Here is a 13,457-nt window from a genome sequence, read left to right as displayed (position 1 = left end):
TTGACCATGATTGTATTTGTAGATAAAAGAAAGAAATGCAACCTTACAACAATGGGAGAGTGGCTCAAGTTTGGCAGATAAAACAGGTCTAATTTTTTTTTTTAAATATGTTAATTCACCTCCTCAAGGCTCAAAACGCCACTACAGATGAGGAGGCTACTTAACTGTCAACCATTTAACTCTGAAACACAAACCTTGACAACCAAGGCCGCTGTGCAGAGAAACACATTGAGAGCAGTACTACCAGGGACTTGGTGGGGATCTAACTTGGTACCTCACACTTATAACGCTTTAAGGATACCACAAGATACCTTGACTAACCAAAAGTCTCTAGAACCTAACATCTGATTTGACCTTTTTACATTGGCTTCTTGGAATAGTTAAAGGACTTTTGTTCTTAAAAGAGATGTTCTTGTAAAAAAGATTTAAAAAATGATTAATAAAGTAACTGCTCAAGATGGTGAAAAATGTGGAGTCAGGTTTGAGTTTAATTGAAGAGTAGGAATAAAAGCTTCCAAAATTTTTGTCCAGAAGGAATAAAAGCTTCTGAGATGCGCTTTATGCATACATATCATGGATATAAACATATATGTTTGCTATTTATTTAGATTCTGGCATACAATATTTTTTCATATTTATATAAACTTTAGTATTTTTATGGTGTAGGATTTGCTGAACGAGAAGATGATGATGATGATGGTGATGATGGTGATGATGATGATGATGATGATGATGATGATGATGATGATGATGATGATGATGATGATGATGATGATGATGATGATGATGATGATGATGATGATGATGATGATGATGATGATGATGATGATGATGAGGATCATATCGATCATAATGATGTTTATATATGCATTTATATAAAAAATACAACATGAACTTTGAATAAAAAATATATACTTTAGGATATATAAATGCTTATGCAGCCCCGGTCACAAACCCAGCCCCAGCTATAATTTTAAGTCATTATAAATACTGATATTTACTTACATTTTTTCCATAAAGCTGTACTGTTAAATAGTTTAAATATATAAACTCCATATACACATTAGGGTGTTGACTTATTGATATTACAACACATATGTCCTAAATTATTTTCTAATGAACAATTATGTCATGTCAATTATGTCAATAATGAACAACATAAAGTCATATTCTTTTACATTGATTTTTCAAAAAGGTCACTCACCAATAAAAAATTCTAATCATTAAAACAATATTGTATTTTTATTTGCAGTTTATAATTAATTTTCTATTTTTTATATCTTAATATTAGAAATAATTAATTTAACTTAATTTAAAATAAATTTTAAATTAAGTTTCTCAGAGTTTATACACCAAGGCAAGTTTTAAGCAATTTTTATTGCTCTTTCAACACATATTACTGTGCTGGATGTTTGCAATAATTGATGGTTTTTTAGTTCAATGCGTTTTCAAACAAGTAAGAGCTTTCTGGCAATTACCAACTTTCTTGATATCTTCTTCAAGATCACTAAAATTATTTTCATTAAAAATGTTTCCCAAACAATATTTTGTGCCAGTTACCACTAACAAAATCACAAACTACTTCAAGTTGTTCTCTAGATGAGTTAACAAGAAAATAACTTAAAAATGCATAATTTGCTCTTGAATTCCATCTTGCACAGTGAAGAGATGGTAATGTATTAGGAAATTTAATTTTAGGAAAATATCTATTTTCTTTTTAAAAAAGATATGCTTTGCATAGATTGTAAAGCCATTTCATATCATCTCTCCATCCTAAAATTTTCCGCTGTTGTCAATTGCTTCGACAAGATTTTTGTAATTTTCAAGAATGAATTTAATAAAAGAATAGTGTAATTCAGGTGAGGTAGACTTTTCAGGACATACAGAATCAATGACCAACTTCAAAACTTTGTCCAGAACATAATGTTGACATAAAACATACTGTGGATTATCAAATCCATGGTCACTAAATTTTTTTTGTAGTCTATTTACTGAATCATTTTTTTTACCAGTATTAATAGCAGTTTGTATCTGTTATAATCATTTTTATACAATCCTATAAATCAAAAGAGTCGATAATTTCAACCAATCCATTAAAAATCGTGCTATACCATCTTTTAAGACAACAGCTAATTTTACTTCTTTTGTACAATTTTTCAAAACCACTACTTGGTGTTCATTATAGTTAAAATATTTTCCATCAAAATGGAGGCACCAGTTTTCATTTAAAAAAATTTTTTTTATATGACTTTTTTAAGTTTTTTGCTTATCTCATAGTTGCTTTATATATTAATGAATGATTAGGTGTGTCTATATCTAATCCAATATCTTTAACTAAAAAATTGCACACCGCTGCAATTTTTCTTGATGATAATTTTGCTGCTGTTGATAGTTTCAAAACTGATGAAGTTGTGCAATGCCTCCTCTTTCTGGAGATAGTATCGGGTCTTGGTCTGTCAAAACATTCATCCCCACTAGTCTCAATAACCATAGTATTAGAATCAGTTTTAATATCAGTATCTTCTGTAGATGAGTTTTTGTTTTTGATGCTTCTGATTCTCTTTGATGGATGAATTTTTGTTGAGTCAGCTACTTTATAAGAACAATAGCCTGCTCTTCCTTGTGTTTCCATCTGCATATTGTAAAAACTTTTGTCTTCACTTGTTAGCCAACCTTTCAAATCAGTCAACTATCAAATAATTGAGTAAAAGAAGCGTTAACTAATTTTTTTGGTTTTCTTAAATATTTATCATATAGTATTTTGCAATTTGCTGTTTACTATAGCTATACAAATTGAAATTTAATTATCTTTGATTTGCATGAAAGATAATATTACAAATATATTATGATTTATTATTATTTCAGTATCTTCAGAGATGATTTTTAGTGTGCATTTATTCTGTTTTATGATTTATTTGATATATATATATATATATATATATATATATATATATATATATATATATATATATATATATATATATATATATATATAGTACACCCACCCAAAGTAACATATCATCTTTTCAAATAGCTCAACATTAGTGTATGATTGCTGTGGTGGGTGACTTTTTTTAAAATAAATTAAATTACAGAAATAATCAAATAATATACATAAATACTCATCCACTAATACTATAGTGTTTCAAAAATTTCAAAAAAAGGTTTAAAAGTTAACACCCTAATACGCATAGCATTTTACAATTTACTGTTTACTATAGCTATGCAAAAAATTTTAAAACTTTTTTAATTTAGAAATTCTTTTTATTTGCTTAGAACCGCAACTGATTTTTGTGGTTTTAAAAGAAATTATTAGACTTAAAATGAAATATTAATACAGTAGAATATTACAAATATGTTTTATTATATGATTTTGAATATAATAAAAATTTTTTTTGAAGGTTTTGTCCACCACCAATTCACTGTGCACTGCTTCTCAAATATATTTAAGAATTATTTTATATTGTTTTGTGAAAAGCTACTCAATGAACTCATACCATAAAAATGTGACTTTCTTTACTTGCCTAAAATTACTTTGTTCTTTATTGGTCCTATGAGTGAATGTAATGTTTTTTATTTTCACTCAGTCTTATCAATAGTACTCCCAAAAATAAGAAAAGCTATGGAACTAGCTGTTGTTTTTTTTTCTTAAACTTAAGGCAACAATCCCTTTTACACTATTCCAAATAATTATTTTAAATATGAAGTTTTCTAACTTATAAAAGATAAAGTTCCCTTCTTTCCAACTAAGGCAATCTTTTTAGAAAAAGCTGTGCAAGTAGGCTATACAAGTTTTTTAAAAAAATTTAAATGCCTGTAACAACATTGGTATGAATTCCAATACAAACATTCCACAATCCTCACATTTATTGAAATCATTGAATAAATTAGAAATCCTCTTGATATAAAGCATTTTGCATGTGGAGTGTTTGCAGATTTTCAAAAAGCTTTTGATACTGTGAATAACTCAATACTTCTCACAAAATAGTACTCTAAGTACTATGGAACTAAATTGGTTTATTTTGTCTCCAAAATAGAACACAGATTGTTTTGATTAATACTACTAAATCTATTTTTAAAAATTGCTCAAGTGGTATCCTGGAAGGTTTAGTTTTAGAACCACACCTTTTTGCTTTTTAATGACTTAAAAATGTCATTTAAAATTGTAACTGCTTATCATTTTGTCAAGGATTTTAAGATGCTACTGGTCAACATATGAGATGATGTAGCAGCGTAGCCCTTATACATGTTCTACCTAGTCACTTGATATGTGTACTCAAATCCCCTCAGCTACCTAATTCAGAATGAAATTAGTTTATCAGTTTATACATATATAAGAATGCAGCGTTAGATGCACACTGATGATGTCATACTGAAATAAGTAGCTAAGGGGCTTCAGTACATACATTGACTGACTAAATAGGGATTAATTATGTCTTTAGATATTTTTACTATTAAAAATTATCCATTATATATATATATATATATATATATATATATATATATATATATATATATATATATATATATATATATATATATATATATATATATGTATATATATGTATATATATACACATACATACATAAAAGCAGCAGGCTATAAGATAGTAGATGTAACATATTTTACAGTTTAAAAAACAAGAAAAAAACATTCAGAATGTTTTTATTTTTGAAAAATGAAATAAAAACATTTAGAATGTTTTTAAAAACATTATAGTCTTTTAATTTGCGTTTTTGTAGTTTTTTAAAAAAACATGAAAAAAAGTTGTCAAAAAAAGATAAATTTGAAATCAACTCATTTTGTTTATATAACAAGTTTTCACCTTTATATGTTAAAATAAGGAATTTTTCGTATAAGCAAAGATAGCAAATTTTTGACAAGGAGCCATAAGGACTGCAATGTTTCACAATTTTCCACTTAATTGAGGGTGTCAACATTTTGTCTTTAATGTCCAAAATTTCTTTAGACAACTCAGTATCATTTTTATATTTATTAATTTTAAAAGATTTTAGGTGTTTCACATATGCCAAAATATACTTTTTCTTTGTAGTCAGGTTTATTTGGCGACATGGTGGTTTGATAAACAATGTTCTTCGTCAAGCACTGATTTTTCATAGGACTGATGGATTTGTTGACACAGTTGCATGTTTTTCTCTCATCTTTCCTTGGCTATATAATATAATGTGATTGTGTGAATTAATGATGGACTTAATGTTTATCATACATGAGTAGATTATTTTAATAGTATTTCGATTAAATATCTTGCGAAGTTTGTAACCAACCAGAAAGTGCAGGTCTACCATGTTTAAAAAATGACTGCCTATTTTTGTCGCAGCATTGTTACTAAAAAGTGGGTTGTACCAGATTATGTTTTGCTTGTTATTTTTGAATGGGACAAATTTTTTATTTGAATTGTAAGCAAATTTGCAGATAAAACCTTTAAATAATGCGACTTGATAAAGAGGAATGGATTGTTTAAAAAATTTTCATTAAAAAAATTGGTCAACAATCTTAGTTTGATAGTTTGAGGAAGACTTTTTAGTATGCTAGGAGAGTGGTTAGAGTCAGCATTTATATAACTGATAGAATTACCAGGCTTGCGGTGAGGTTGGAAAGAACTGTCATTAAGATTTAACATTAAGTCCAGATAATTAACAACTTTAAAATTACAGCTGATGGATATAAGAAGGTCATAATTTTTAAAAATTTTCACAAAGTGACTTAATTTTTTCCATTTGTTGGCCACTCTGGTTCTTAAACACTGCTAGACTATCATCTCTATACAATCCGAATTCATCTTTGTTGTAAGATTGCGACAATTGAAATAAGATAATATTCCATCTAATTCACAAACTTCTGCACCATCAAAGACTCCCATGGTGAAATCAAACAAACCTCCACTTTTTTAAATCCAGGCTTCACCATTCTTAAATAATAATAATTTCCTGGTGTATTAACTTTTTTTCATCTTTTTTTATAATTAAGTATTTTTTAGCAAAGGCTATAGCATTGTTTAGTGAATTTTCATTAATTGAAGGATAAATATCAGTTATATCAAAAACCAAGAATTTGTATAGATGTTTCTCTTTAATACTTTGAAACCAATCTATAACATTCTGTGAGTTTAGCCAATGATTGATGCAAACTTTTTTTCTAAGATCACTATTTATTTTTGATAGAATATGTTTAGAAGTTCTTCCTACTTCGAACTGTAGGGTTGTTTAAAAAATTATCCTTGTGGTCTTTTAGAGTGATAAAACGATTGGATGTGCCATTTAATTCCATTCTGTTGAAAACATCATGATTAGTTAAAAGGTGTTTACTTTCAATATTTATTTGATCTTTCAGATTTTAGTCAGCCTTTTTATATGTAGATGTAATAGCGTTCTTAAGGAGGTGGTTATACTCTTCTTGGAAATTTTGTGCATATTGAAGGTTTTGTCGGCTTGAGTTAATGTTTTATTTGATTTGCGCAAAGATTTTATATCGCTAGAAAGCTTTTCTTGAAACTTGTTGTTCACTTTACGAAATTTAATATTTTTAACTAAATTAATTAAATCATTTTCAAACATAGCCATTTCTTTTATATGTGAGGATATTTTACAGATTTAATGGCATAGTTTTTGGGTTTGGATGAATTAGTCTTGTCAGAAAGTTTGTTAAGAAAGAATAAAGCTTTCCATTCTTTTTATGAGTGCTTCAGTCTTCTCCAGTAACTGTAATAAGAATTCTTTTTCCGATGGAATATTTTTGACTGAGTAATTAAAGTTTATTTTCTCCATTGTGTGAACGACTTGGAGTAGTGTGCTCCACTAATTGGAGTGTATATATTGATATTTAAGGCTGTTTTTTATTATAATAATAAAACAAAATTATAAGTCGTATAAGAGTGCTCAATATTAAAAAGATATTTCAAATAGAGCGATATACATGTATATAACAAAGTAAAAACAACTTTTTCCATGTTTCATGCTTATATGGCAATTATCAGCCATTGAATACAAAATCAAAAACAATAAAACTCGCTAAAAATTACAAAATACTGTGTAGTGGGATCTTCATGTCGCTAAAATACATACTTGATGGCAACCAAAGAAAAACATAATATTAGCTAATCAAAAAAAAGATAAAAGGAAGATAAAAAGAATATATATTTGTGTGTGTGTGTGTGTGTGTGTGTGTGTGTGTGTGTGTGTGTGTGTGTGTGTGTGTGTGTGTGTGTGTGTGTATGTGTGTGTACTATAGCTTTTATATTTATTTAAATTATAATCATTTAATCATAATCATTATAATCATTTTTATAGTTAGTTATTAATATCATATTATTATTTTTATTTATCATTTATTATTACTATTACTATTTTCATAATTTTTTATATTTTTTATGTTAGATCTTAAGATATTTACCTATTAATACTTGTACTAATGTAAATATCTTTGAAATTTGACATTTACTTTATGCTTATCATGGAGATATCTATAACCATGGAGATGTTAGGAATTTTTGCTGCTGTTAGAAAGCAGAAAAAATTATAGTAGTTTTTTTGCTTTAAAAATGGCCAAGTTTTTTAAACAGCTTTCATGAGCTAGAATTATTTGTGTTGAATTGGTAAATATAAAATATATATATATATATATGTATAAATATATATATATAAAATTTATTTATATATATATATATATATATATATATATATATATTATATACATATATATATATATATATATATATATATATATATATATATATATATATATATATATATATATATATATATATATATACATACATACATACATATAAATATATATAAATATGTATGTATATATATTTACATTTATATATAGTCTTCAAGTTTTAAAGAATTTTTTATAGAAATTTTCGTGAGGAACTTGCTGTTGTCTTATCATTAGAGCATCAGCATATAGTTAAGTTCAAAGGATTATCTTTAAAACCATTGGCTATGTTTTTTGAACTTGTTCCAAGAGGTTCACTAAATATTTATTTAGATAAATTTAGAGAATGGAAAACTGAGTTACCATTTTATGCAGTTCAGAAAACAATTCAACAGGTTTTTATATAACAATAATTTTATTTTTTTGAACCCTACTTTTTTAATTATTATGTTGAGCAAATTTTAGGTGCGTTTTTTAATTAAACTAGGTTTTGTAATTATTATGCTTTAGGTCAGTGATGCTCTGAACTATCTTCACTCTCAAAGTATCATATGCTATGATTTAAAAAGTGATAACATATTAGTTCATGAATTTCCTGAACCAAATTGCAGTCTCTATGTTGAAGTTCGACTACTATTAGCAGGTTATGGAAATAGTAAAAAATTGTTAAACAAAAATATGGAATTTAGCAGAGTTTCACTTTTCAGGGTACAAGATGAAAATAAAAAAGTAAAATTTTTTACTCTAAAATTCATTGTTTGTTGTGAATTTATTGTAAAATATTTACATTTGCAATTTAAAAAACCATTTGTATTTTTTTGACAAATGTTTTTTTATTTTATATAAAAAGGTGTTCCAAAAAATAGCATTTTTGAAAAATATATGCTGCCACCCCATTAATGTGTTCTATATGATAGAAAAACATATAACAAGTTCCTAATATTATCAAAAAAAAACTATTTAAAAGTGTATCATGTTGGGTCTCAAAAATGGTAACTATATGTAAGTCATTACCCACACAAAATAGAAAAAGTTTCAAAAAAGTTGAGAAAGCCATCAGCCAATCAGCTTAAAGTTAAATTAATACAAATATGAGTAAAACAAATTCCAGATTTTTTTTTTTTGCAAATTGTTTTCCGGATTTTTTAAATATGACCAGATGATCTCTGATATACACACATATTTGAATACAGCATTATATGCACACTGATGACATCGTGCTAAAATAAGGAGTTGCAGGGGCTTCAGTACATATATCCACCGAATATCTAGGTAGAACATGCAAGGAGTGCTGATACATTGACTAAGGGTTTGGGTTGCAGTAGTTACTTTTTTTCATTAATCTTTATTTTTTTTATTTTTCTGAATTTAGAAATCAGTTCTGATTTTTTGTTTGACTTTTTTTTAATGTTGTTTTTTTCCTCAAGACTAAGGGGGCGGCTACTACAGTCAAAGCTGCCACTTTTTTTGTTTCGTTTTTTTTTTTTTTTTTATTGTGGCTATAACCCTCACTTTAACTCTGAAAAACAAACCGAACAAGGCTGCTGCGCAGAGAAATTAACTTAGCCTAGTGTGGATTAAACTCTGAAATTCTCACTTACAAAGCGAGTGCTGTACCACTACACTGGTTTGATAAATTTTAATAATACCTACCAATTTTTATAATACCTATTTAACAACACTTCCACTTTTGATAGTATTTAATAAACATTCTTGTTTTGCATATGTGATTATTTCAATTTTTCTTGTAAGCATAGTATATATTTTTGAAGAATTATTTTATGCTGTGCTGTTTTTAGGATGGACCTTTTCAAAATAAATTTATCAATTTTTTCATCTTTCAATTTGCATGTACTTTGATAGCATGGTGTCTTTTAAATACTTTTTGTTTTCAAAAGATTGCTTATAATTAGCCAAATGTTTTTTCCATTCACCCTCTGTTAAGCCAATATATTGTTTATCATGTACTTTATTAGAAGAAACAACATATTTGTTTACCACATTTTTTTATAAACATTTTCTTCTCATTGGGCATTTGTTTTTTTGTATGCAAATTTTGTTACAATGTTTACAGTTTAAAACCTTACACGATAATGATACTAATTCTTAAAAGAAAGCCCCTTACGATTTGGAAAAGGTCATTAATTTAGAAGCATAATTTATTACTGCTAAATTCTTTTAAGAATATTGAGCACTCTATTTTGTAGAATACATTTAAAATTATTTGTGTATATGTGTGTGTGTGTGTGTGTGTGTGTGTGTGTGTGTGTGTGTGTGTGTGTGCGTGCGTGTATAAACACACACATATATATGTGTGTGTGTGTACATATATATATATATATATATATATATATATATATATATATATATATATATATATATATATATATATATATATATATGTATATATATATATATATATATATATATATATATATATATATATATATATATATATATATGTGTGTATATGTATAGTTAATACCCGGTAAGTTGAACACTAGGTAATTTGAACTTTTGTTATCTCTAACAGATTCATTTAGTCCCTTGAAATCGTCTAATTAATTACTAGTAAAATTCTTTGGATAAGTTGAACCATTTTTTTATACCCTTAGCAACATATTTCTTCTTTTAAGTCAAACTTTTTGTAAGGGAAAAAAGAAATCAAAATAACTTGATTAAGTTTTTTTTAGAAGTCATTCTATATAAAACATAAATAACAATAGTAGTATATTTTCTATATTTTTTTGTTGTATTTAGATCTGAATAGAATAAATTGTTATCAGGTGTAAATTAACACTACAAGTATTAACTAATGTAACAAAATAAATATAATTAAGTACTGTTGAAAAAACTGATTATCATTTGGTTTTGATAATTTTCTTAATAAAAGATTGCGTTAATACAATAATTAACTTCTTTCACTAAAAAATTTTTACGCTTTTATTAGTATAATCTTGTATATTTAATGTTTATTCTTTAGCATTGAGTAAAGAAAAATCTAACTAATATAAATAACATGAATGTAAAACTCAAACTAATATATCATTTCAGCCAAAATTTAACTTAACAAGAATTTACTTTAGTCAAGCGTTCGTTCAGTCAAACCATTGTCCTTGGTCTCTCGGAAGATCAAGTTATCAGGAATTAAATGTATGTATATATATATATGTATATATACACAAATAGTTTTGTGTAGTTAGCTAAGCAAGGAGTAGCTGTCATAAGGAATTACATTAGGATTTCTCTCTATAACTTTTGAAGTAACAGAGAGAAGTAATATTAGACAAAAATCAGTAACATTAAGCAATTCGCTTCCTTTGAATGTTAGTGAAAATTAAGCTATTTTTAATTGGTTAGGAAATGTTTCTTGTTGTATTTAAAATTTAAATACTTTAAAAAGATTATTTTTTGACATTGATAATAAATATGCAATAAATAGCTATTATGGTAATTTTAGCTAATAGATCAATGATTAAGAAAACATCAATAAAAATTGTAATTTGTTTATTCATTCAGAATGCCAATTTTTAATCAGAAAACCCAGCAAAAAATTTTATGAAAAACATATTGAATATGGAAAGATGTTTACCATTAGACACTATTTAAAGAACTATATATGGTATATTACTGAGATACAAAAAATATGGTTCATAAATTAGCAAGTCAGATAGTGCTTTTAAAACTCATAAAGTATCAGGTGCAAAAGTGGTAGCCATTGTAAAAAACAACATTGATAAAAATGGAGTATCTTTTCATAAACTTGAAAAGAAATAAATTGTTCCATCAACAATTTAAAGGATTTTTAATAAATGCAGGACTGTTTGTTAGAAACGCAAGAAAGCTCCATTTACACTCCAACTTAAATAAAAAAAAGATGACTCAAAAATACGTTCATTGAATTTGGCAAATTAATTGTGATTGATGAGGAAGCATTTTTCAACTTGAAATCATTTTTTTTAGCAAGGACAATCAATGGCATCTTATTGAGAATTATTGGTCTTCAGTATCATCTGAGGTTCACAAGAATAATTAGAATGATTCCATAAAGTAATTGAAAAATCAAATAAAAATTAAATCAATGGACAAATTTTAGTTTATTCAACGATTTTGTCACATCTAAAGAAAGTTGACAAATTTGGAGCTTGAGGCATTATAATCAAAGTTTTGCACTTTTACATGTTTATATGTCAAATTGTTAATGTACATATTTATGATTTTTTGTTAAAATTACTTTTATTTATTCTATTTTATTTTATAATTTAAGATATCACTGAAAATGTTTTTGTTCTGGAAAATATTTTTCAATTTTTAAAGAAAAAATTTAGTAGTGTAGTGAAAGAAATATTATTAATTATATTTTTTATATAATTTTAGTTTTCAAAAATAATCTAAAATATTTTCAAATTAATAAAAGATATTACTAAATTTTTCTTTTGGTGATAAAAATTATAAATGCAAAATAATATATTATAGGTTTTGAGTTTCTTGTTCGGCTCCTTTGTATATGAGTTAATAAATCTACGAAAACCTTTTGGTAACTGTGACAATAGAAACCTTGTTAATAAATTCATATTAGAGGGGAAACGTCCACAAATATCACTGGTGGTAAGGATTTCTTTTTTTTTTATCTCAGTTCTCATATTTTCTCAGCAGGTGTGATACTTTTGATTTGGTTTTCATTGTGTGCATTATTATTTAAGAAAACTTAATGTCATTAGTATTGCTTATTAGTTATAACTGTATTTTTTTTATAATTTAAATTTTTGTGTTTTAAACATAATAGTGCTATTGGTATAATTTAGGCATAAAGTAGAGTAGATAACTTTAGATAGAACAATTTATTTTATACAAATTTTGAAATAATTTTTTACTTAAGTTTATCCCAAGATAATCAAAAACATTTTTGGATAATTTTAACTTTTAATAGTAATAATAATATTATTTTTAAACAATTTATTTTAATTCAGGCTAGACAATATCCAATTTCTATATTATCATTGCTGCATCGATGTTGGACATTTAATTATAATGATAGACCAACTACTTTAGAAATTAAAAGTCTTGCAAATTTGGATGAACTAACATCACTGTTAGATGTTTTAGGTAAGATTAAATTTTGTGGATAAAGGGATGCTAATAATGATGATGATGATTACAATGATGATGATGATGATGATGATGATGATGATGATGATGATGATGATGATGATGATGATGATGATGATGATGATGATGATGATGATGATGATGATGATGATGATGATGATGATGATGATGATGATGATGATGATGATGATGATGATGATGATGATGATGATGATGATGATGGTGATGATGATAAATATATATATATATATATATATATATATATATATATATATATATATATATATATATATATATATATATATATATATATATTTATGTTAATTCACTTCCCCAAGACCATGAAGACCAATACATTCAAGAAAGTACTACCAGGAACATGGTAGTACCTTCTCGAATTGAATTCGGAACATCTCGCTAATGAAGCAAGGGCTTTGCCACTACACTGTCGCATAGAATATTTACATGGTGTGTCCCAAAAATAACCGAACTTTTTGGATATAAAATAAAACACACATTATATCATCATTGAAAGTTTTTTATTTATTCAAAATAGGTTCCATCAGACTCAATACAACGTTTGGCACAATCAACCAGCGCATGCATAGATTTTTTTATGTCATTTATAGGAATGTTCTTCAGCATCTCGGTTACAGCTGCTTGAATG

At 26.4% G+C, this 13,457-nt stretch overlaps 1 protein-coding gene across 1 annotated transcript in view; it reads left to right on the top strand.

Annotated features, from left to right (window-relative positions):
* The window catches only part of LOC101239454 (leucine-rich repeat serine/threonine-protein kinase 1), a 123,140-nt gene that overhangs the window by 98,772 nt on the left and 10,911 nt on the right, over positions 1 to 13,457 (top strand). Inside the window, exons 23-26 of the mRNA XM_065792626.1 lie at positions 7,881 to 8,076; positions 8,192 to 8,410; positions 12,158 to 12,289; positions 12,652 to 12,787. Of these exons, the coding sequence (XP_065648698.1) occupies positions 7,881 to 8,076; positions 8,192 to 8,410; positions 12,158 to 12,289; positions 12,652 to 12,787 (683 nt within the window). The remainder of the gene's footprint in view (positions 1 to 7,880; positions 8,077 to 8,191; positions 8,411 to 12,157; positions 12,290 to 12,651; positions 12,788 to 13,457) is intronic.

The sequence above is a fragment of the Hydra vulgaris genome, chromosome 03 (assembly GCF_038396675.1).
Source record: "Hydra vulgaris chromosome 03, alternate assembly HydraT2T_AEP".
NCBI classification, from domain to species: Eukaryota; Metazoa; Cnidaria; class Hydrozoa; order Anthoathecata; family Hydridae; genus Hydra; species Hydra vulgaris.
The sequence above is the reverse complement of the archived record's forward strand: the minus strand, read 5'-3'. Positions and strand labels throughout refer to the sequence as shown.